Genomic DNA, 26,610 nt, shown 5'->3' on the forward strand with positions numbered 1-26,610 from the left:
TTTATGACCATTTTAAAGCTAAAATCTAAACAGACTGAAAAGGCATATTTGACATAAATATGACAAAGTGTGTTAGGTTTGTATTTTCTAAGCCAATCCATACAGTATGATGTATAAGAAGAAATATGGGCAAAGAACATGAAGAGATAATTTACAAAGGAATTTAAGTACAACTGGAAAACATGGGACAGTGTTCATCACTACTAATCAAAGAAATTCAAATTAAAACAACTAGGTAGCCTCTTTTTAACCTGTTTTTAATAGAATTGAAAAAGATAGTACTCAGTTTGCTAGTAATAGTGTGGTTTGGTTCAACCCCTTAAGAAAGCAGTTTGTTAGCCAACGTGTATTAATGCCCTTTTATCTAGTAATCCTACTCCTGAGAATGTTTCCTAAGAAAATAATTCAAAATATTGAAAAAACTATTTGCATGAAGGTGTTTATCAGTGTTATTTATAAAACAAAAAAATTAGAAATAATGTGAATGTCTAGCAATAAGGAAATAGTGAATCCACTCTATGGAATATATGCTATTATTTTATTTTTATTTTTTTATTTTTTTTTTTTTTTAAAGATTTTATCCATTCATTTATTTTCCCCCCCAAAGCCCCAGCAGACCGCTGCATGTCATAGCTGCACATCCTTCCAGTTGCTGCATGTGGGACGCGGCCTCAGCATGGCCGGAGAAGCGGTGCGTCCGTGTGCGCCTGGGATCCGAACCCAGGCCGCCAGCAGCGGAGCACGCGCACTTAACCGCCGAGCCACGGGGCCGGCCCTATGCTATTATTTTAAATGATGATTGTGAAGACTATAGGGCATTTCAGAAAAATACTTATGTGTCAACAAAAAAGCAGGTTTTAAAATTGCACTCACACTTCAATAACAACTTTGTAACACACACACATATGAAAAAAAAAACTAGTGGAAATGATAATAGTGGTTATGTTAGGGTGGCAGAATTATTGATGATTTTTAAAAATGTGTTTCTCTAGTTTTCAAAATTTCTGTAATGAGATTTTATTGCTTTTGCAGCTAAAGTTTTACCAAAATAAAAAGTGGCAAAAGAAAAATAGTTACAGCAAATATAACAAAGGGTTAAAATCTTTATTCTAAATGATTTTTTAAAACACTAATATTCAGATAAGTAGGCAAAAGACATGGAAAGACAATTCACAAAAGAGGAAACAAATAGTTAACAAGCATGAAAAATATTTAGCATTGCTAATAATAGAGGAAGAGAAATTGAAACATTATATATATATGTCTATGTCTTCCACCTCCCAAATTTGAGCCGAAGGAAGAAAGATCTTTGACTCATAACATCTATTACTTTTGATAATCTATTCTAAGGAAATAAACCAATCCAAAATATGGAAAAGCTGTGTATATGAAGATGGTAATTTCTCTCTTTCTTTTTTTTTTAATTTTTTTGATTTATTTATTTTTTTCCCCCAATGCCCCAGTAGATAGTTGTATGTCATAGCTGCATACCCTTCTAGTTGCTGTATGTGGGACACGGCCTCAGCATGGCTGGAGAAGCAGTGTGTCGGTGCGCGCCCGGGATCCGAACCCGGGCCGCCAGCAGCGGAGCGCGCGCACTTAACCGCTAAGCCACGGGGCTGGCCCTCTCTCTTTCTTATAGTAGTTAAAAAAAGGGAGGGAGGGAGACCTAAATAGTCAACAACAGTGGAATAGGTAGTATACTGCAACATATCCACTTGATGGGCTATTACATAACCATTATAAATGGTGGTTAGGACAACTACATAACAAGAACAAAAGCATATTGTATAATGTTGGCTTTGTTTTTAAAGGGCAGGTAGCTACAACATCATACATTCACTCTGATTAGAGTCATGTAAGAAATATAGGCATATGAAAAAAATCTTACAAGGAAATACAACAAAATAATACCAGTGACTTTGTGAGGAGGATGATATTGTGAGAGAGATATATGTGTATATAGTGTACACATACATATACATGCACTTTTTTTCTATTTTCTATATTTTCTTGTGTTTTCTCTAATGTGATTATATTACTTTTATCAATAAAGCTTTTCATAATAAGAACTGCTTGGAACAAGGTGAGAAGCAGATACAATGCAGGCACAATATGGTCGATGTATGTTAGAGTTATGTACAAGGTAGTGAGGTGTACAGAAGGAGTTTGTCTTCCCATTAGTGGGGATGGAGAATTCCAAGCAGAGAGAATAATAAAAGCATGGCAGTGGGAAAGTATTAGGCATTTGGAGAACTGCAAGTAGTTAAATGTGGCCAGAATATGAAAGCAAATCGAACAAGACCAGATTATAAAGGTTTTGTAAGCCATGCCGAGTAGTTGGACTTTTTTTCTGGGACCGTTGGGGATTTACTGAAAAATTTTAGAGAGTGTGGCAATGTGCTGATTGGATCAGAGGGAACTGACACTAGAGGCAGAGAAGAAGGCTGTTGCAATTTATTCATTTAACAAACATTTATTAAGCTCCTGCTATATGCCAGGTGATGAGGAAACAAAGAGGTATACAAGCGTTTCTTATGATTTGAGGGCATTTGGTACCAGACAAACGGCTACTTAGTGAACCCATTTAAAAGGGAGACTAAAATTTTAGAGTAATAGTAGAAGAGGCAGGATTTATTTGCTAGCTTGAATAACTAAAAACTATTAAAATATGTTTATTTTGTCTCTTTTAATAAAATTGAATGCTAAGTCATTCTTACAACAAACAAAGAATGTGTCAGGGATTGATTGATTACTGTTGTTTTGGGCCTAATTTTTCTAACAAAATTGTATGATGTTTCAAGATGATATGTTTCACTTCCTGCAAGATTTTTGCAGCATGATCATTAAGAGGGTTGATTTTGCCAAAATATTCAAGGGCTTCATCAGTTTTCCTGAGGACTTCTCCTTAATCATCTGGTATTCAAATCACTCTCTTTTGAGCCACTTTTAAAATCATTATCCTTATTTATTTTTCTCCTCTTCAGTTGTAAACTGGTCTGCCAGATCCTTGTTGTCAGTTTTGTGTGTTGACTTCATGATATCCTGCATCTTTTAATGGGATTTGTAATTTCACTTTGTGATAGATTAGCATTGAATTGCTGCTCACTGACATATCAGACAATCCATGAGAGACAAAATGATTAAACAGATGGATAGGGATACGTGCTAGTGTTTAAAGGAGTAGGTTGTTTGAATGGGGACTGATACAAGTAGTCAATTCATTAGCTAATGCTTTCATGTTATAACAGCTTTTGTTTCCATAAGGAAACCTCAAAACCCTTGTACTGCTTCGGCTAAGAGGATAAATTCTCAGTAATGAGAACTCCCTGTATCAGCAAAGGTCTAGTGCAGTGTTTTTCAAACTGAGGGTTGCAACTCATTAATGGAACGTTATGTCAATTTGGTGGGCTGCAACCAGCATTTTTTGATATCAAGGTGGATTTCACGAAACTTGTTTTGGTGTATGTATTTGTGTGTACTAGGTCACAATGTAAGATGTCAAGCCACTGTGGAGTGGAATGACTGTGAACTTTGAAGTAAGAACTAGGTGCAAATCCAGGCTCCACCACTTACTGGTCGTGTATGTAACCTTGGGATTATTCCAGGAACAGCATGTGCAGAGGCAGAGGCGTGAAAGCTGAGGGAACTTCCAAGTCTGTAATTAAAGCTGAAACCAAGGGCTCCTATAGTGGCTGGAGGTAAGGTGGGAGAGCTATGAAGGGTCGTTGTATGCCAAGCTAGTAGCTTGGACTTGATCCTTCAGGTCAGTGGTTCTTGACGTATTTTGGTCATGGACCCCTCAGAAAATCTGATGAAATCTATATGCACTGTCCCTAGGAAACTGTACATACACCAATTGTTCCTTATGGTTTCAGAAGGTATAAGAATCTCCTAAAGCCCATGTATAGGTCCCTGGTTAATAACGGTGGCTTTAGACAGTGAGGAATCACTGAAGGAATTTTTATCCAGGAGGAGGTAACATGATCAGATTTGCATTTTAGGAATATGATTCTAGCAAGAGTCGGCAGATAAATTGGTGGGGGACGGGAATGTTGATAGAGAAATCTGTTAGGACCTTACTGCAATAATCTACCCAAAAGGAGGTGAAAGCAGTGGTGATGAGCATAGAAGAGGGAGTAAATTCAAGAGCCATTTAGTAGCTAGAATAGATAGAAATGGTAACCAATTTGATATAAATGATAAGGAAGGAGTGATCTAGATTTCTTGTGTAGATGACTGAGTAAATTATGTTACCATTAACCAAGAAGAGTAGGGGATAAGAACCGATGTGCTTACGGAACATCTAATTAAAGATGTCTATTAGAGAGCCAGTAATAGAGTCCAGCCCAGGGCTTCTCGACCTTTAATGTACCTATGAAATACCTGGGGATCTTGTTAAAATGCAGGTTTTGGTTCAGGAGGTCTAGTGTGGAACCTGAGAATCTACATTTCTGACAAACTCCCAGGTGATACTAAATGCTGCCAGTCTGTGGACCACACTTGGGCTAGCAAGAGGCCAGAGCTCAGGAGAAGAATCTTCACCGAATATACAGATTTGGGAGTCAACAGCATGATAGGTGGTAATTAAAACTAAGGAAATAGGGCCGGCCCCGTGGCTTGGCAGTTAAGTGCGTGCACTCCACTACTGGCGGCCCGGGTTCGGATCCCAGGCACGCACCGACGCACCGCTTCTCCGGCCATGCTGAGGCCGTGTCCCACATACAGCAACTAGAAGGATGTGCAACTGTGATGTACAACTATCTACTGGGGGGCTTTGGGGGAAAAAAAGGAGGATTGGCAATAGATGTTAGCTCAGAGCCGGTCTTCCTCAGCAAAAAGAGGAGGATTAGCACGGATGTTAGCTCAGGGCTGATCTTCCTCACAAAAAAAAAAAAAAAAAACTAAGGAAATAGATAAAATCACCTGGAAAGCATGTATAGAATAATACGAAAACAAAACAAAACAAATACTGAGCCTTGTGGAATGCCAGTGTTTACAGGGCGTGTGGAAGAAGAAAGGCCTACAAAGGAGCCTTGAGAAGGAATGGTCAGAGAGATAGAAAGAAAATCTGAAAAAATTTATCACAAAACCGAAGGTGAACCTCAAGAAGACTGGTTTAGATAGCAGTGTCTGCCGCTGCAGAGCAGACATTCTCAACTAGGGCAGTATTGCCCCTAAGGAAGCAAAAATTGATTCCCGGGGTGGGGGAGGTCAAAAAACTTAAATTTACATGGTTTATGGTCCTCCAAAGGGCCACAGTAACGTAAACAGATGGACAGTATATCTGTGATATTAGAATTTCATGGAGAAATCAATTAAGAAAAGGTGTCTAAAAAGGCTTCTTGGATGGGAGAGCAAAAATGAAAAAATGGTTGAGAAACTGCTGTAGAGAAGTAAAGTAAGATTTATGAGTAAGGAGGTTATTATGGTGAAGGAGACTTCAAAGGATGAAAAGGAGTGTGCCAGGGAGACGAGGTGAAGAACATTTCAGAAGGCCACAACCACCTTTGCAAAAGCAGAGCAATGTAAAATAGCTTGGCGGATTTGGGGAACTACATATAGTCCAGTATTGCTGGAGGGTTAAGGTACAAAGTGGATAATGGCAGAAGATGAGGTGGAAAAGTAGGAAATGGGTCATCAAGAGCTTCGTGTATATTGGGATGACCCAGTTGAAAAATGCAGATTTCTAGGTCTCAGGGATCTGAATCAGGGAGGTTTGGAGTGGTGCATCTGAACCTGTACTTTCTAGCTCTGCGAGTGATTCTGATACGCACACTTTGCAAAACTCTGCAGTAGGAAGTGGGGGCCACTGAAAAATTATGTTAGGAAGTAACATAGTTAGATTTGTGTTTTAGGAAAATAACTCTGACTGAAGTTATAGAGGATGGATTGAAGGAGACATAGACTGGAGATAGGGAGACTGAATAGGGTATCAGCAGTTCCACTGACAAGTGATGAGGACCAGAACTAAGGCTGAGCAATGATATTGGAGGATAGAGAATGGTGAAGACTGATTTGAGATAGCTTTAAGAGATAAAATCAAGTATTAATGATTAAGTGGATATGGGAAGAGATGAAAGATGAGGAAGATGGCTCAAGTTCCTGGATTACTTGAGCAGAGTCCCAAACAAGATAAGAATTAGTAACAAGAGCCAACATATGTAGAGCTATGTGCTAGATACTACCTTATATGCATTTTTCTCATCTATTCTCATATTTTCTCACGTTAAGAAGTGAATACTGGGGCCGGCCCTGTGGCTTAGTGGTTAAGTGCGTGCACTCCGCTGCTGGCGGCCCGGGTTTGGATCCCGGGCGCGCACTGACGCACTGCTTCTCCGGCCATGCTGAGGCCGCGTCCCACGTACAGCAACTAGAAGGATGTGCAGCTATGACATACCACTATCTACTGTGGCTTTGGGGGGAAAATAAATAAATAAATATAATCTTAAAAAAAAAAAGAAGTGAATATTGTTATTATCTCTCTTTTACACATAAGCGTACAGAGAGGTTAAACAACTTGCTCAAGCTTGGTAAGTGGCTGCATTGAGATTCAAACTCAGGCAATCTGATTCTTCAACCCATGTACTTTACCCCTGTGTTATACTATTCTACCTCAATAAACAGGAGTAGGTGGAGGTGTGCAGCAGAGGTAATACCCAGGGAAATTGTTTACCCAGATTTAGAGATGGAGGTAGAAGCTGGAACTAGGAACAGAGATGTGTTGCCAGTATATATAAAGTGGTGGTGCAAACCATGAAAATGGACAGGATTACTTAGGGAAAGGGCAGTGAATGAGGAGAACAAGAAAGTAGAGCCTAGAACCCCAGGCCACACCAACTTGTAATGGGCGAGTATAAGAAGAGGCCTCACTGAATTCAGCTGAAAAGCAACAATCAGGACTAGCCATATAATCAAAATAGAAAGGGACCATTGAATCCCAAGGGAGCAGAAGAGTTTAAAGAAGAAAAGAGCTCTCAACAGTGTCATGTGCTGTAGAGGGGTCAATCCAGAGAGGTACTAAAGTGTCAGTCATATTTGGCAATTAACGTAGTCATTAATGACCTTGGAAAGAGAACTTTCTGGAGAGTGATAGGCATACAAACTGTTGAGAAGTGAGTAGGAACTAAGGAAATAGGCAGGAAAGGAACATTAATCTGTCCAAAAGTTTGAATGAGAAAGAAAGGAAGAGAAGGGCAGTAGCCAAAGGAAAGTAAAGGTTGATGGGTAGCTTGTTGGGTTTGTTCTGTTTTAAGAGATTTAAGAACATTTATAGGCTGAAAGGGAAATATTGGAAATATGAGAAGGATAAGAAATGCAGCAAAGTCTCAGAGGAGGCAGGATAGGATAGGGTGAGTAGCTTTGGGAGAAGAACCACTTCTGAAGCTAGAGCAAAAGAAGTCAATGAGGGTATAACAGAAGTGTGTGGGTTGCCTACTAATGAACTTAGGGAGTGCCTGCCCGATGGCCTCTACTTTGTGAAATGACTCTTGCCCTCTTCTGTCACTTGCTCACAGGCCTCTTTGAATCCTTTGATTCTGCTTTTTGTAGTCAGTCTCTTAGGAAGTCATCTTGACCCATCCAGATTCCCTTAAATGGGACTCACCCTATCCATGTAAACATGTGGTAGGACATATTAAAAACCAACACAAGGGGCCGGCCCCGTGGCTTAGCGGTTAAGTGCACGCGTTCCACTACTGGCGGCCCAGGTTCGGATCCTGGGTGCGCACCAACGCACCACTTCTCCGGCCATGCTGAGGCCATGTCCCACGTACAGCAACTAGAAGGATGTGCAACTGTGGCATACAACTATCTACTGTGGCTTTGGGGGAAAAAAAACAAATGGAGGAGGATTGACAATAGATGTTAACTCAGAGCCGGTCTTCCTCAGCAGAAAGAGGAGGATTGGCATGGATGTTAGCTCAGGGCTGATCTTCCTCACAAAAAAAAAAACCCAACACCAGACAGTGACTCCTAACCTCCAGAATTTGTCAAGATCGCATCTTGTTTGTCCACTTTAGCTATTCCTCATCCTTGCCTCTTCTGGTGTCTCTTACCCTGTTTGACTGATCTCAGCTTCCAATATTTTCCTTGGTCTCATTCTGATCATCCATATAAGACCTACATCACTAGCTCAACCATGCCTTTCTTCCTTCCACAATTCTGTTATTTGCCCTCTTGTCCCATGACATTTCAGCCTTCCACCTGACAACATGGGGTCTATGCCACCTGGGCCCTCTCTGTCCTGCTTCCCTGCTAGGAGAGAGTGAGATTATTGTCCTAGAATACTGTTGGTCTCTAATACTTCCACCTGGGGGCAGTGAACGGTAGAACCATGAAACTCTGCCTTGTGTCTTGGCAAGCTCTACAAGAAGAATGTAGAACTAGACCTCCAGCTCTTAGTTACCACTTAAGATCAAAGCTACTAGAGCTGTATTCTCAAGAGCTCCAGTTCCTTATGCATAGACAGAATGAATGACAGTGAATTTCATTATAGTTCCAGTTCCCCAAAGGGCTCTATGCACAGTATAACTTGTTAACCAAGCAGCCAGACCTCTTCCTCTACCTCCTCTTCCTGCACCACCCCTCCTCCAGCCTTTACAAACAAATAGATAACTGCATGAAAACGGAGGCCTGGATTCACTGTCAGTGACATTACCTCACCACCAAGGCACCTCCTTCAACCACGGAGGGCTTGTCCATATCACTTCCTATTCATACTTGTTCCGTGCTGGCACCTGCAGAACAGGCACATCACCAGGCAAAATAGGCCTTTACCATAGTAGCCTAGATCATTCTGTCAATACTTGTCTAACCCATAAGGCACCAGCCCTTTCATCAGAAAACTACCTAGCTGGCCAAGAAAGTAGGAACCAGCTAAGATAATGCTTTGTCCCTACGGCATCCCCACCTCCAACCTCTAAGGGATGAGATATCTTCCTATAGTTCCTATAGAACTGGGGCAGACGGTATATCACAGTGTTTCAGTGTCGCACAGGGAATCCCAGCTCCAACATTTACTAGCTATAAGACCTCTCTGTGCCTCAGTGTCCTCATCTGTAAATTGGAGATAATAATAGTACCTACCTTATAGGGTTATTAGGATTAAACCTGATCATTGCGTTAAAGAGCTTAGAAAAGAGGCTGGCACATAGTAAGTGTTATTTATATAAAAGTCATTTATTACGTCTAGACTGGATTACACTCAGGGTCTTTAGGTAGCCTCTCAGACAAGTCCCTGGTCCAGCAGGTCCCACTGCCTATCCAGCTGAAGTCAACCCTGGTACTGTTTGTCATCTACTACACTTACACTTCCCCTTTGCCCATAAACTGCTCCTGGCTGAGAGTTGACTATTCACTCTTGCCCTCAAGACTCATGTCCTTTGCTTTGTCAGAGTTTTGCTGCCAGCATTCCTTACACCCCTATCCCTCCCAAACATCACATAGAATTCCCTGTGTGACCCCCTCCTCACACTGCTAGGTGCAATCCATACCCATAAGGTAAATGAATATACTCCCTGCCAAAAGACAGAGGGACCACCCCTAACTGGCAAGAGTGACTGTGTGGTAGTGCCAGTAGCGCCAATACCAGGGACTTTCCTTACTACCAAAGGAGCAGATGCTCTCTGAGTCTAAAATCAAGGCCTTCTATAAAAGAAAGACTTTGGACAGCAGCTTGCAGCAGGTTTCATCAGATCTTCCCTCTCTTCCACATTAGCCTTGAGACTCTGAAAATAAAAAGCAGGGAGTTCTTGTCAAGATTATTCCATCTTCAGTGTAATCACTATTCAAAATCCTTTCTGTTACCTGGAACCTCCTAGCTCAATTCTATAAGGCTGTGGCCTTCACAGAGCTATCTATACCTTAGGGACACCTACAACTTCATCTAGTCAAGAAAGGTAAAGAGTGGAAAATTCCCAAGTGTTGCTGCTGCCTTCTTCCAGCAAATGAGATCACGCACTACCTCCTAGAATAATTATTTTACCTGGGCAATATTTTGATAAATTCACTTAATGTGACTTCACAGAATCTCTGAGCTGCAGGGTAATGGAGTCATTACAGTAGCACTACCTCCAGGCCAAGTCCCAAAGTGTGAAAGTGGTGTTTCTAGACAGAGTTTACATAGTGGTGGATAAGATATAAGCCTTTCTGAAATGAAGTCCCCTAGGATAATTGACGACGTCAGCAATTCCTTGATACCACCAGCAGTTCGTCTACTACCTCTGCATCTTCACTACCCCAATATCCTTTCTCCTTAAGGGAAAGGAATTTGGTCCCCAAACACGAAAATGACCTTCCAGTAGCTGAAGGCCTTCTACCCCAGCCCTGGCCTATGCTGTTGACTAATGCCTTCAACATCCAGATATGGGGGGGTGACAGGTGGGAGTTGTTATTCTGTTGCGGGAGGACCTAGGTACTTTCATCTCTGCCCCTATACCCACATCTCCAGGAAGTTGGCCCTAACCAAGGTTGACTACGCCAAGTGAGAATGAGAGCTCTTAGTGATCAAGGCCACTTTCAAGATAGGGAGACACTTGCTTTAAGAGAGACAGGCAGTTCGTGATCATGAGCTCAAACCATTATAGCCCAGAAGAGTTGGGGCAGATTTGTAAACTCAGCCTATACTAGGCGAAGTAGACCCTTCCAAAAGCACCCATCCTGTTTTAGAATTCAGAATATCAAGGGGCAGTGGAAATAGGTTCTAGCCTGAGAATGTCACAGCTATTTACCCCAGCCACAGCGTAGGAAGCAGGCAGATACATGTGTAGAACCTAAAGATCCAGGTTCATCCTGGGGCAGCCCAGAGGTTTATGTTGCTCCAAGATGCCCCATTCTATTAGGATTGGGGTTTCCTGTGCCCATGGGCACCACACCAGAAGGCCAACACAGCCTATGCAAACTTTGCATATAGTCTCATGGAGTATGTTTCATACTGTGGTCTGCAGACCACCTGCATCTTAATCCTAAAATGAAGATCCCTGAATCATACCCTCTAGGAGTGGAGCCCAGGAATATTCATTTTTTACCAGTGCCTCCCCAGGTGATTCTGATGCACAGCACACTTTGAGAACTCCTGGTCTAAGGGTTCTTCTAGTTGTCCTGTATCTGACCTAACCTCTAGTATGGCTCTGTGATTTCTACAGTTGAGGCAAAGACAGACAAGGTAACCTTCAGGCCCTTGGGACATTGTCCCAACGAACTCCAGTGCAGATTTTCCCTCCTCCCACATCTGTAACATCTTCTTACTGGTGGTGGATCCCTCTTTCCCTATTATCCCAGTTCACACCAGCCATTGCTGCCCATGCGTCTGAAAAGTCTTCCACTTTCACAGGTTCCATGGCCATGTGCTCTCCAACCACAGCCCCCAGTTCATACACTAGTTTTGGAGAATGCCATTCAAAATCCTCCTCCTGGGCCGGCCCCGTGGCTTAGCGGTTAAGTGCGCGCGCTCAGCTGCTGGCGGCCCGGGTTCGGATCCCGGGCGTGCACCAACACACCGCTTCTCGGCCATGCTGAGGCCGAGTCCCACATACAGCAACTAGAAAGATGTGCAACTATGACATACAACTATCTACTGGGGTTTTGGGGGAAAAAATAAAATAAATAAAATTATAAAAAAACAAAAACAAAAAAAATCCTCCTCCTCCACATTTACCTCTCCACCATACCACTGCCAGCAAACAACCTGCCAGGTCACACGGATTAACCAGGTCCTGGGGGAGCAGCACTTCTGCTACACCTTCAACACATAATAAAATTGATCCTTCGCCCCACCCTTCTCAGAACTCATTTCTAACTCACCACACCCCTCCATCCAGACCTCTTCCCTTCATGGCATTAATTGTTTCCAGCCCACTATTGCCCTGGCCAGTTGCTGGAACCATTGACATCCCTGAGTCTGGTCAGTACGCTGGCCACTCAAGTGTGGACTACCCAAGGGCACATTCAATTAACCTTCACCATACAACATGGCATAGGGAGTAAGAGCAGGGACTCTGAAGTCATACTTCCTGAATTTGAATCCCAGCACTGCCACTTTCTATGTGACCAACAACTTACTTAAACTCTCTGTTCCTCAATTTCTTCACCTATAAAATGGAGATAATAATAGTACTTACCTCACAAAGTGATCGCATTACATGAACTGTGTGTCAAGTACATAGAATAATGCCTCGCACATACTAAGCACCAAAAAGTGTTTGCTGTTGAGTTATACTGCTCAACATTAACTGGATCATTATCATTAATTCAGTTAGTGAATTACACTAACTGGATCATTCAGGTGTGAGATACCAGTTAGATTTCCTTTTGGTACAACCCCATCTGCCCATGCCAAAATTGAAGAACTCTTACCTAGAAATCTTTGAAGTGAAATTCAGTCATCCGCCCATAGACCTCCTACTTCAGCAGCTCTTAGAACTTCGTGCTCTTCCTACTCCGTGATCGCTCATCTAGTCTTTCAGTACTTCCTGGTGTATTGTCTACCTTGTACCCTGCAATTAGCCCCAGCAACCTAGGGCTGAGAGACCAGTTTCATTGTGAAAGAGGTGCTAGCTTTCCGACAACATCTTGGTTGGCCCACTGCCTGATTCACTGGAAGGTTGTTGATCAGGAAATAGTTTGGGGGACCACCCAAGGGGACCTTGATCTCATAATTCTATTATAGGTATGCTTCCCCCGCTTAACCTCAGCATTCTCTCTTAAATGTAATTTTGGTATTCACTTTCAGGTACAGGTACCAGAACTGGAAGTAAATTACACTCTGACTTAAACCCTGCCCCTTGCCTCCACCTCCGCTTCCTGACTCCAGATCAACTGGACCCCTCTATCCAGTCTCACTAATAAAAGAAATGATCAGACCATTATGCCCAGAGACCAGGGAAGAGATCGTGAAAGTCTGAACAAACGTAGTGACAGGTGATGTGAAAAGGAAGGAGAGCACTTGAGAGTGATTTTAGAGGCATATTGACTGATCTTGGTGATCAATTGGCTGTTGGGGGTAAGGAGAAGGGAAATGTCAAAAATACCCAGTTTCTTGTCTAAGTAGGTAGCAGTATTGTTACTAAGATTGGAAATGGCACACCAAAAAACTTGCAAAGATATCAAGGGGTTTGTGACAGAGAAATCTGAGTGGGTAGGAGAAGATGGTAGAGAGTAGATTGTTGGTGGGTGTCTGGTTGACATCTCAAACTTAATATGTCCAAAACCTAACTCCTAATCTTCCCCCACCATGTGGCAGCCCTCTTCTTCCAGTTGTTCAAGCTAAACATGTTGGAATCATCTTTGACTCCTTTCTTTCACGACCAACGTTCAATCTGTAAAAAACCCCATCAACTCCGTCTTCAAAATATATCCAGAATCTGACCACTTCTCACTACCTCTAGCATTACAACCCTAGTCCAAGCTGCCATCATCTCTCTCTTGGATTATTGCGACCGCCTCTCAAGTAGTGTTCTGCTTCTGGCCTTGCTCCTCTTTGGTCTGTTCTCCACACAGCAGAGTGATCCTGTTAAAACAGAAGTCAGATCCATCACTCCTCTGCTCAGAACACTGTATTGGCTCCCTGTTTTACTCAGAGTAAAAGCCCAAGTCCCTGCTATAGCCTACAAAGCCTGCACAGTCCTCCCTTTTCTCCCTTCTCCCTGTAGAACTACTGTTTTCTTCCTTTCCTCGCTGTTCTCTGGCCACTGGACTCCTTGTGTCCCTTGAACATACCAGGCATGTTCCCACATCTAGGCCTTTGCTTTTGCTGTTCCCACTGCCTGAAATACTCTTCCCCCAGATAATGCCCCTTCACCTCCTCCAAGTCTTTGTTCAAATATCACTTTCTCAGTAAGGCCTTCCCTCACCAAGTTTTTAAATTTTCACTGCAGCAAAGCCTCCCGTTGCCCTTTCCCTGTTTTATTGTCCTCTATACTATTGACCATCTAAAAAATTATTTGATATACTTGTTAATTATTTATTTTATGCCTTACCCCCCCAACACTAGAATATATAAACTCATAGAGGTAGGGATTTTCATCTGTTTTGTTCATAGCTCCACTGCCTCAAACTCTACCTGGCACATAGTAAACCCTCAATAAAATTTTGTTGGGTAAATGATCGAGTGTGAAAGTTGGAATGTATGGACAGGAGAGAGAGGAGTGGGAAACACTGATTCCCATCCCTTTGGGGGAGTCCCTCATGGTGCTATCAGTTGACTTACTTAGTGTCAAAATGTTTGGAAAATAAATAATAAAGTTATTAAATTGGAAAGATGAGTTAATGCCTTCTCAAGGTAGGCCCTCAATATTTGTTGAATAAGTCTATAGTAATATCTTAACAGATGTTATGAAATTATCAGAACAAGGAAGGGAGAGAGAGAGAAAGAGGTGATTTCAACAGCAGTCAGAGGTTTGGGTGCTCACAAAGTCAAGTAAACAGTCAGTATGTTCCAGCATATTGAACATGACCGAACTGTAGGCTGTTATATAAGCTTTGCATTTTTAACCAAGAGACACTAGAGGGCGTACAAGGTTAAACCAAGACTGCTCCTCTGCTTGATGAGATTCTATTAACGTCATCCACATTTCTATTGATTGACGTGATGTTCATCTAAAATGTTTCATCAGTTCAGAGTGTTCTCCTGAGCTAATTTATTTCATCAGCCCAGTATCTGGTTCATAATAGGTCTTCAATAAATATTTATAATTTGAATGAAAGAATGAATATTTATTTATTTATTCATTCATTCATTCATTCATTCATTTATTCATTTAATTTATTTATTTAGTGAGGAAGATCAGCCCTGAGCTAACATCCATGCCAATCCTCCTCTTTTTGCTGAGGAAGACTGGCGCTGAGCTAACATCCCTGCGCATCTTCCTCCACTTTATGTGGAACACTGCCACAGCATGGCCTGACAAGCGGTGCGTCGGTGCGCGCCTGGGATCCAAACCCGGGCCGCCAGCAGCGGAGCGCGTACACTTAACCGCTATGCCACCGGGCCGGCCCCCAAGAATGAATATTTAGAATCAAGAGATTTTTCACCTTGAAATTTTGTTTTACTAATTAACTCTGGTCAGTATTTCCATTAAGAAACTATCCTTCAGAGTTCATAACCTGGCTGATAAATATAGCACCCATGGTTCTTGGTGCTTAGAGAATCCTTAGGCAAGAGGAAGGCAACAGTCTGACTTGGAGTTTGTGTTTTATTTCTGTAAATGATAGTGTCAGACAACAGCACACATTGTAGTGCCTGAGCTATGAGTCGCTAAAGGCCTAGGCGGCCTCAGCTCCTGCACCAGCTCCTCTTTCCCTCAGGAGGGGCTGGCAGCTGATGAAGGATGCAGGTCACCTGGACTGGCTTGCTCCCCCAACCCCTGCCAAGAATTGTTAGCTTGACTTCTGCAAATGGAGATTTCAGTGCTTTTGAAACCTTCTGTCCACAATGTTGTTTAGAGCTATAGGATTGTTTGGGATGAAGAAAGTTAAACAGGCTTTACTTATTGTCTTAATTATCAATTGTTCCCACTGAAATTCTCTGAAGGGATTTTGGATGCCTGGATTTGCAGCTTTCTGAGCTGGATTACTATGGGGGTGTGGGGTCCTTGTCCTGTTGTCATCTGATGGCTGAAGTCTCTGAGTACCCTTGATCCAGGCCCATGAGCTGGGCCCCCAGTATTAGCTATTTTTCACTAATGGAATCATTTCAAATAGACTGAGAAATATAACCCATTTTTAATAAACTTTATTTTTTAGAATAGTTCTATATTTACAGAAAAATTGAGCAAATAGTACAGAGAGTTCCCACGTACCCCACACCCAGTTTCCCTTATTATTAACATCTTACATGAATATGATACATTTGTTACAATTAATGAACCAATATTGATATGTTACTATTAACTACAGTTTATAGTTTACTCAGATTTCCTTAGTCTTTACCTAATGTCCTTTTTCTATCTCAGGATCCCATCCAGGATACCACATTACTTTTAGTTGTTGTGTCTCCTTAGGCTCCTCTGGGCTGTGACAATTTCTCAGACTTTCATTGTTTTTGATGACCTTCACAATTTTGAGAAGTACTAGTCATAATACTCAGTATTATGTACCTTTTAGTCTATTTTATATATTTTAATGTGTTTTTCAGTCTATTTAATGGAATCATTTCAAATACCCTGAGAAATACAACCCATCTTTATTGCTCTTCCCAGTACGTATTTTTATAATAAATCTGAGCAATTCCTGAAGTTGGTCCTTGCTAAAGGAGGACAAGTGTCTATAGCATTGGTGAATTTTCCTAATTCAGTGTGCATTCAGACTAAACCTTTCTATTTATTGTACATAGTCACCAAACCCATGCTGGTATCATCTTTTCTCAGGAAACTTAAATGGGGATTGAATGTACAATGTATGTATCTAGAATTAATTGGTCTTACTTTCTAGTTTTTCTAATGTCTGAACTCTACTGAGAGTCTGCATTTTCAGTTTTATTGTTTAAATGTAAGAACCAAGAGCTCTGTGGAGGAAAAGTAGAAGAAATGAGAGTTAGAGCCGCATGTTCTAAAGCTTTACCTTAATTTAATTTTCTACGCCAACATGTCTTTAATATAAACTATATCATCACCAACATAAAACTCAGCTTTCCTTTTTTTTCAGCATATTTTCAAATATTTAATCCGACTAGCCACACAGATTCTTATACAATTGACACCACTCAATTTAGTTGGAATGCTAGTAAGCTACATTCGCTTCTTAGCTGGTCTCTGCTAGAATTCAATGGATTTTTCTTCTGAGAATCTTTATTTTCCATGCCTTTTATGTACTGTCTTTGGAATTCAGTAAACATGGCTCTTTAAACTCTTCTAGAGACTGGGGGCAAATCAAGGTAAGGTGTAAATTGAGAAGAATTAAAATCAATAATCGTGCCTGATGTACTTTAACACAACAGTAATAATAAATTGTACAAGGTGGATTGAGTCAAGTAGTAATTATGGACTTTATTCCAGACAACTAAGAAAACCTCTCTGAGATTATTACAGCTTTTCTTAGGAGGTATCTTGAAGGTTGTCAAGCTCTTATTAATGCCTTAACCAGAAATCCCTATCTGTGAGTTTCCTATAGGAGAGGTATACATCCATAAAGAAGATACCCCAGTTAACTTGAGAGACTTCTGCCCTTCAAGGCTTTTTTCGTATAAACAATATCAGTGTTTACTAAAAACTTCTCAGAAATGCATGCTGATTGTAGGAAATGTGGTGTAAATAGCTGGAATTCAAGCCATTCACATGAAATAAAATTAACTACTGGGAGTAATGGTACAAATTATGGAACTTTTAAAACTGTTCAGGTAAATAAGTGTCTTTCCACCTTATTAGATGGCAACTTTGGAAAAGGCTTGATGTTGAATGCAAGTCATGGACACTGAACGATTTATCTGTGTTGGTACTCAAGTGCATTTTTGTTTCTGATGAAGGTTGGTTTTCTTGAAGGCAATATTAGTGGCCAGTTAGCTCAGGCTGTTAGAATATAGTGCTAATAAGGCCAAGACCATGATTTTTGTCCTTGTACAAACCAGTTAGTTTTCACTGATTCTAATGCCATTGGCTGCACCATTTACCTGGGCCGACCATCTCTTCAAAAGCATATTCTCAGTCACAAAGGAGGCCAAGCTGGGGGATACAGACTGATAAGTGTAAATCTTTCCCACCTTTGAAAAAACAGCCCAAAGCTCCCTTTCTCTCAGTGCAGGGTCAATTGCATCATTTCTGCTGGTTTGCCTTACCACGTTGTTGTGAGTACCCTAAAATGTAGAACTATGTCCATTGCCTTCTCTGTTTTATATTCTATTAGCTCAGGAAAGATTTTCATTCCATTGAGCACCAGACTGTGGGGTATATTTTTGGAAGCAAGTGTAGGTGTACCAGAGCCAAAAAAGGTTGGGAACAACTGTAGACAAACTGATCTCACTGTTCTTAGAGCTGCCAGCTCTAGGCACAGGGCCCTTAAAGTGGACTATAAGTGTAGAGTGGGTGGTTAAAAGAAAATCCATTATGTGGGACTAATTTCTGGTTTCCCACACTCAGGTACATGTATTTTGTATGCATGTTTTATGTGGAGAGAAGCAGGTGTGCACAAAGCTGATTTATTTAGATATATTAAATTAGAATTGGGTCTAAATAAGAGAAAAATTGTGACTTGGATAATTAGGATAGTTAGGACTTTGAATTTTTTATAAATGTCTTTATTTAAATTTATCGTGATAACATTCCCATGAAGGAGGTAGGGAAGGTAGGAACTTTTTGATGAGTTGAAAAACTGAAACAGAGAGACCTAGGTCTCCTGGATCCTACCCCAGTTTCTATCATTGGAACATGTAAGCCTTTAAGAGAACTTGCTGGACTTAACTATGAAATCAAATTACAGAAGGATTTCTGGTTTTTCAGTCTCCCTCTTTGATAGAGGAAACAATGGTGTTATAAATAAATACAGAAACTCTTGATCTGTAAAAGTCATTGAATCAGTTCTCACAAGAGATAGCAACATGAACTGGCCTCAGGAGTAGTGAACAGGGTGTTAGGAAAGGGAGCCCACAGAAGATTATCATGACGTGGTTTGGACACTAGGCATGCGAAACAACTGATTATATAATATGTTAACCAGTCATAAGCTATAACGACACAAGCTAGGATTTGTTAGCTCATTTTTCCTTCCCTAGATCATTATACCCAGCAGAGAGGAAAAGAAAGCTAATGTGTTCTAATAGTGATTTCAGTACTGTCTTAAAGATCAAGTACAAGTGTGCTCCAATTTAAGAAAACTCAGGAAATAAAAAAATGCACATTGCCAAATGGATAGATGCAAGGGTTACATGGAGAATTCATGTTATAGAAGGAGGCTTCACTATGACAAGATTCACCTATTGAGTTCCTTAAATCAATTTCTCTGGTGAATTCGAGATTTGATTTGCAAAGTGTCAGTTATCACATAACTTTTTAGGAATGTGTCTGCTACAAGGTTTACCTTAGTATTACTATTTGTAAAATATATATATTTTACAATACATTGTCTATGTACCAATATAAAGTAAAAAGCAGATTTCAAAGAATTTTATTTTCCTGATTTTTTATAGCACCATATGACCTGTGTAGATTTACATGTAGGCCTAAGCATAAAAAACAGGATCATGAGTGCTGTCTAGAGAGAAGGAGAGACATAATGGTACTAAGAGAAGATTGGAATTAGATGGGCAAGTGATGTAAAAAGGAAAAGAACACTGAAGATTTTGGCCATTTCCAATTTCTGGGAAGGCCATCTTGCTTTCCCTCTCTGGCGTACTTCTCACCTCTGACCAATTAGTTGAATTTTTCTCTCCTGCTGATCTCTTGTAACCGTTCCAGCTCTTAAACATAGAAATTATCCATAAGGGTACAAATAGCATTTAATAAAGCAACAACAAGAGAAGCACCAATAACACATTCCTGGAATGGTTAAGAGGTTTGATCAGCTAGTCCTAAAAATAAGGGAAAAAGTACCTTATTTGAAAGTAAGAATGTAACTTGTTAAGCACAACCCTGGATCATAAAGGCTATAGGCTTGGATGGGGGTGCTCTTAAATGCCACGGTTACAGCTAGAAAAACCGCCCTTGTCCTGAACTGCCAACAACCATGGAAATTTACAGAAGTTCCAACTGCAGCTCTGTAAAAAATGGTGGACACAATTATAAAAACACATTTCAGAACTTCTGGCTAATTGGAGTTAAACACCCCAAATATATAAAGTAAATAAATTTCTAAAGGGCATCTTCTCATATCAGAAAATGCATCAGGTGTTTTCTTCATCATTTCGTGTTATTATCAACATATATCAAGTTCTGGAACTACCATCCCTAGCTCTATTAGAACAGGCTTCTTGAAAATGTGCATTTCAAGAATCATAACTTCTTTCCATTTCTTTAGATCTTCTTTAATTTCTCTCAGCAATGATTTTTAGTTTTCAGTATACAACTCTTGCACTTCTTTTGTTAAATTTATTCCTGGGTATTTATTCTTTTTGATGCTGTAATATATAAGTAGATTTTCTTTATTTTATTTTTGGATTGTTCATTGCTATGATATAAAAATATAATTGATTTTTGTATTTCCATCTTGTATCCTGCAATCTTGCTAAACTTGTTTATACTTGTCTAGTAGTTTTTCAGTAGAATCCTCAGGATTAATACAGGATAATGTCATCCTAGCCTCATAAAATGAGTTGGAAAGTATTCCCTCTGCTTCCATTTTCTGGAAGACATTATAGATAATTGGTATTATTTATTCCTTTAATGTTTGGTAGAATTCACCAGTGAAACCATCTGGGTGGGCTTTTTTGCAGAAATTGACATGATGATCCTAAAATTCATATGGAAATGCAAGGGATCCAGAATAGCCAAAACAATCCTGAAAAACAACCAAGTTGGAGGACTCACACTTCCCAATTTCAAAACTTACTACAGAGCAATAGTAATCAAGACAGTTTGTTACTGGCATAAGAAAAGAAATATAGATCAATGGAATAGAAATAAGAGTTGAGAAGTAAACCCATACATCCATGGTCAATTGATTTTCAACAAGGATACCAAGACCATTCAATGGGGAAAGAATAGTCTCTTCAACAAATGGTTCTGGGATAACTGCATAACCACATGCAAAAGAATGCATCTGGACCTTTACCTCACACCATATATAAAAATTAACCAAAATAGATCAAAGACCTGCATGTAAGATATAAAACTCATTAAAGAAAACTTAGGAGTAAGTCCTTGTGACCTTTGCTTAGGCAGTGATTTCTTAGCTACAACACCAAAAGCACAAGTAACAAAAGAAAAAATGAATTGGACTTCATCAAAATTAAAAACATTTGTGCTGCAAATGATATCTTCAAGTAAGTATAAAGACAATCCCATAGAATGTGAGAAAATATTTACAAATCATATATCTGATAAGGATCTTGTATCCAGAATATATATAAAACTCTTACAACTTTTTTGTGTGTGTGTGAGGAAGATCAGCCCTGAGCTAACATCCATGCTAATCCTCCCTTTTTGCTGAGGAAGACCGGCTCTGAGCTAACATCTATTGCCAGTCCTCCTCCTTTTTTTCTCCCCAAAGCCCCAGTAGATAGTTGTATGTCATAGTTGCACATCCTTCTAGTTGCTGTATGTGGGACGCGGCCTCAGCATGGCCCGACAGGCGGGGCCTTGGTGCACACCCGGGATCCGAACCCGGGCCGCCAGTAGCGGAGCACGCGCACTTAACCGCTATGCCACGGGGCCGGCCCTAAAACTCTTACAACTTAACAATTAAAAGAACAATAACCCAAGGGCCGGCCCCGTGGCGTAGCGGTTAAGTGCGCGTGCTCCGCTACTGGCGGCCCGGGTTCGGATCCCGGGTGTGCACCAAGGCCCCGCCTGTCGGGCCATGCTGTGGCAGCATCCCATATAAAGTGGAGGAAGATGGGCACAGATGTTAGCCCAGGGCCAGTCTTTGTCAGCAAAAAGAGGAGGATTGGTATGGATGTTAGCTCAGGGCTGATCTTCCTCACAAAAAAATAAATAAATAAAAGAACAATAAGCCAATTGAAAAATGTACAAAAGATTGAATAGACACTTCTTGAAAGAAGATATACAAATGGCCAATAGAGACATTAAAAGATCTTCAACATCATTAGTCATTAGGGAAATGCAAATCAAATCTGCAGTGAGATACCACTTCATACCCACTAGGATGGCTGTCATCAAAAAGGTGGACAGTAGCAAGTATTCAAGGGGATATGGAGAAATTGGAACCCTCATACATTGCTGATGGGAATCTAAAATGGTATAGCCACGTTGGAAAGCAGTTTGGGAGTTCCTTGTAGTTAAACCTAGAGTTAAACCATATGACCCAGAACTTCTACTCCTAGGTATATACCCAAGAGAATATTGAAAATATATGTCCACACAAAAAATTGTATGCTAATGTTCGTTGCAGCATTGTTCACTATAGCCAAAAGGTAGGGAAAATACAAATGTCCGTTAATTGATGAATGCAAAATGTGGTATATAATACAGTGCAATATTGTTTGATAATAAAAAGGAAGGAAGTACTGATGTAGGCTACAATGTGGATAAACCTCAAAAACATTACGCTAAGTTAAAGAAGGTAGTCACAAAAGACCACATATTGTATATTCCATTTATATGAAATATCCTGAGTAGGTACATCTGTAGAGGCAGAACGTAGATTAGTGGTTGCCGGGGCCCAGCAGTTTGCAGGAAGAATGAGGAGTAGTGACTGCTAATGAGTAGAGGGTTTCTTTTTAGGGTGATAAAAATGTTCTAAAATTGATTATGGTGATGGATACACAACTCTGTGAACATACTAAAAGCCATTGAATTGTACTCTTTAAATGGGTGAATTGTATGGTATGTGATTTATAGTTCCCTAAAGTTTTTTTTGTTTTTTGTGGGGAAGATCAGCCCTGAGCTAACATCTGCCAATCCTCCTCTTTTTGATGAGGAAGACTGGCCCTGGGCTAACATCCATGCCCATCTTCCTCTACTTTATATGGGACGCCGCCACAGCATGGCTTGACAAGCGGTGCGTCGGTGCGCACCCAGGATCCAAACTGGCGAACCCCGGGCCGCTGCAGCAGAGCACGCTTACTTAACCGCTTACGCCACTGGGCCGGCCCCTTATTTATTTATTTTTTTTTAAAGAAGAGGAAGAATCAGAACTTCTAGGTCTTATAGTAGACTTGTTATGCATTTTGGTGACCAGAAAAGAAATTTTTTTCTGAATAATCAACATTCTGTTTTTCTGTTCAGTGGAAGAAAAGGATAGAGAAACCGTGGAATAAACTTAGGGATCCCTCCAAAGTTACATTTTTTGGAAAACTGATTCTGATTATTGTTTTACTTCTTTAAATAATATAGATTTTATATAGTAATTCCACAGTTAAAACATTCTCTTTGCAGGGCTAATTTTCTATTAGGAGTGTTTTTCATGGGAAGTAGAAATCAGATCCATTGGTTATCCTTCATATATAAAATATAAGTCCAGACACTCCCCAGGATGGCTTCAAAAATCTGGCCTTAGCCTACCTTTCTAGCCTTCTCACCTAAGTCTACCTTTCTAGCCTTCTCACCTACCATTCCCTGCTCTAGCCAATTTTCCTTTTCACAGCTCCTCTGTGCCTTCCCATGTGCTCCTTCTGTCTAGAATGCCCTACACACCTATTCTCTTCCTGGAAAACTACTTCTCCTTCAAGGCACAGCTTAATTGTCACCTTCCTGGAGTTCTTCCTGACTCCCATAGACAGAATTAATTGCTCTTGCCTCTGTTTTAATAGTATTTGGTTTTGCCTCTAGCATATCATGTTATATTATAATGTGTTAGTTTAGCAGTCTTTGTCAGTCAAGCCTTCAATAACAGAAACCAAGTGTTTGCTTCCGTATCTACTGAATGTACCAAGTATATGCCTGGCCCATGATAAGATAACAATCAATGTTTGATTGATAGATGGATATGTGGATGGATGGACAGACAAACAGACAGATAGATAAACTGAGTCAGCTTGCTAGTTGTGGTCTGGAAAAGGAAGCATAAGATAACACTCCTCTCCCTATCCAGCTTCTTGATTATCAGCAATAAGTAAGTACTATTTCCTGAGTCCCTCTGAAATGTCTAATATCATGGAAGATTCAAAAATATATATATAAATCATGGTCCCTGCCCTTAAGGATCTTATGTATTGAAGAGATAAGACTCAGATGTATGATGTAACTAGAAAACAACATAAAATACCATATAATAGAGTGTTCAATGATTTAAAGCAGATTATAATTGCTATTAGAGTTGAGTAAAAAGGAAACTATATCTTGTTCCTACTCTCAGATGTTAGGGCTACATGGCACAGCATTTCAGGCAACTGAGGGCCCCTTAAGTGCCCCTTTCAGAAGTAGATTTCCAAAGTGGCAACAGAAGGCTAACAGCTACCAGCACCAGGGTGGGCAAGCAGTAAACTGCACAAATAATCCCCAAGCCAGCCTAGTCAAGGGAAAAGTGAGTCCTGGCTCCTTGGAGCACTTTTAAAGTTTTGAGACTCTCTTCCACTCAGTAGGGAATCCCGGTATCTTTACCTCTTTTATGGAATTTTTTTAAAAATCCTCTTATTCACAAATATTTATTGAGTGCTGTATTAGTTTCCTATTGCTGCTGTAACATTACCACAAATTTAGTGGCTTAAAACAACAGGAATTTACTGTCTTACAGTTCTGAAGACCAGAAGTCTGAAATGAGTCTTATAAGGCTAAAATCAAGGTGTCAGCAGGGCCACACTTGCTCCAGAGGCTCTAAGGGAAATCTCTTTCCTTGCCTTTTCCAGTGTGTGGAGCTATATTCCTTGCTCATGGCCCCTTCCTCCATCTTCAGAGCCAGCAACATAGCTTCTGTCTCTCTGACTCTTCTTCCATTATGTGGCCTTCTCTGCTGTGTCAAATCTCCCTCTGCTTCCTCCTTAAAAGGCCACTCGTGATTACATTAAGGGCACGCCCAGATAAGCCAGGATAATCTCCCCATCTCAAGGTCCTTAACTTAATCACATTTGCCAAGTCTCTTTTGCCATATAATGTAACATTGACAGATTCTGGGGATTAAGACATGGACATCTTTGGGGGCCACTATTCAGCCTTCCACAAGTGCCTACTGCATAGCAGGCACTGTGCTAGGCACTTTATACCTCTGCTACACCTGCTGTATTCAGAGCTTCTTTCTCCTCCTACACTGTAAACTCCTGGAAGAGAGAGTCCACGTTACTTTCTCTCTCACAATGGTTAGCAGCATGTGGCCTTGCTTGTAGTATATAATAGATACTCAGTAAATAATTGATGAATGATATGAGCCACACCCTGTCACATAGTAGAATTTAAATTAACTTCATTCAAAAATATTTATTGAGAGGGGAAGGGTCTTTGATATCTGGATAGTCAGATACAATCCAGCAAACAGTTGTTGAGTTCCTACTATGTTCCAGACACCTTGCCGATTATTAAAGATAAGCGCAGGAGTAAGGTGGCCCCACCTCTGAAGAGAAACAGTGAGCAGCTAAGTGTGCCCAGGCTGGCTAAGAAAGGTCTGGTTGGTGGAGAAGCCATTTCCCAATCAACAGACACCTCTGAGGGGTGCAGGTTAATGGATGCCCCGTCCAGAAGGAACGCCGAGGAACAGCTAGCACCACCACCACCATCATCCCCAACCATCACCCCACCTTCACCTCCCTATGTGCTGTTGAAATTCCCTCTCCAATATCACTGCCTAGCATTCTCCAGCTTCTGACTGCACAGCCCTTATCACACCTTGTGGGGAGCTTACTTTCCCCAGCAGCAGCCCATTTGATCCTCAGGCCACTCTAAAAGTTAACAAAATTCTTTCTTCCATTGAGCTAAAGTAATGCTACTGGTCTTCCAAGCTCTTCTGCCTCCTGTAGCCACACAGAACAGTCTACTTTCTCAGTCCAGGACAGCCATTCAGATATTTATAGAGGCTTCCCTAAGTCTTATCTTCTTATTCATCCATTTATTCATTCAACAAACACTTTCTGAACGTCTCTTGTATGCCTGTCACTGTGCTAGGGACTGGAGATACAGAGATGAGTAGGACAAAATTCTGTCTTCAAGGAGCTCCAATTTAGCAGGGAGGCAGCCATGTGAATAGTGCAACATGGCAAGTGTTCTAGGAGAAGGAGATACAACATGCTGTGGGAACTGGGGAAGGACAACAACCAGCTATACCTAGGACTGTTAAGAGGTCAGGAAGGTGACATTTGAGCTTGGTCTCATTCATTCATTCAGTATTTATTGAGTACCTACTGTATGTCAGGCACTCTGCTAAGTGCTAGCGATACAAGAGTGACCTAGGAATTTACCAGGCAGAGTATGCCAGGCAACGGGATTAGCATTTGCAAAGTCAAGAAGGCATTTAATTATTTAAACATTTGCTTTGGGTGCCGGCCCTGTGGCATAGCGGTTAAGTGCACGCGCTCCACTGCTGGCGGCCTTGGTTCGGATCTGGGCGCACACCGATGCACTGCTTGTCAGGCCATGCTGTGGCGGCGTCCCATATAAAATGGAGGAAGATGGGCACAGATGTTAGCCCAGGGCCAATCTTCCTCAGCAAAAAAATAGGAGGATTGGCATGGATGTTAGCTCAGGGCTGATCTTCCTCACAAAAAAAAAAAAAAACATTTGCTTTGGTTGTTGAGTTTTTACTGTATTCCAGGCAAAGATCCTAGGCACTGGAGATACAGAGATAAACCACACTGACACTGTCCCTGACTTCAGGAAGCTTGTGGTCAACTGGGAGATACTGACAAGTAAACTAGCATTCTGGCATAATGTGATTGATTCGTGGCTGTGATAGGCACAGGGTACTGGGGAGCACATAAATAAAGCTGCTAAGCTCAGCAGGAGGGTGGGGAGGTACTGTGTCCAGAGCAGGCTTTTTTGAAGCATTAAGGCTGTTGTGATGCTTGAGCTGAGTCTTCAGGGGCAAGAAAGTATATGCCATGGAGATGCAGGACAGAAGGATAAGGAAAGGGGAACTGAGTAT

At 41.0% G+C, this 26,610-nt stretch overlaps 1 protein-coding gene across 9 annotated transcripts in view; it reads left to right on the plus strand.

The window, feature by feature from the left end:
- The window catches only part of HDAC8 (histone deacetylase 8), a 236,281-nt gene that overhangs the window by 8,237 nt on the left and 201,434 nt on the right, over positions 1-26,610 (plus strand). The window contains exon 5 of one of the 9 annotated variants that reach the window (XM_087426795.1): positions 3,609-4,770. The exons of the other annotated variants lie outside the window; for them this stretch is intronic. Coding sequence (XP_087282921.1) covers positions 3,609-3,705 — 97 coding nt within the window. The 3' untranslated portion in view covers positions 3,706-4,770. Of the gene's footprint in view, positions 1-3,608; positions 4,771-26,610 lie in introns of those variants that run through there. 9 annotated transcript variants of the gene reach the window in all.

The sequence above is a fragment of the Ceratotherium simum genome, chromosome X (assembly GCF_057802395.1).
Source record: "Ceratotherium simum simum isolate JZ-2026a chromosome X, ASM5780239v1, whole genome shotgun sequence".
Classification (NCBI taxonomy): domain Eukaryota; kingdom Metazoa; phylum Chordata; class Mammalia; order Perissodactyla; family Rhinocerotidae; genus Ceratotherium; species Ceratotherium simum.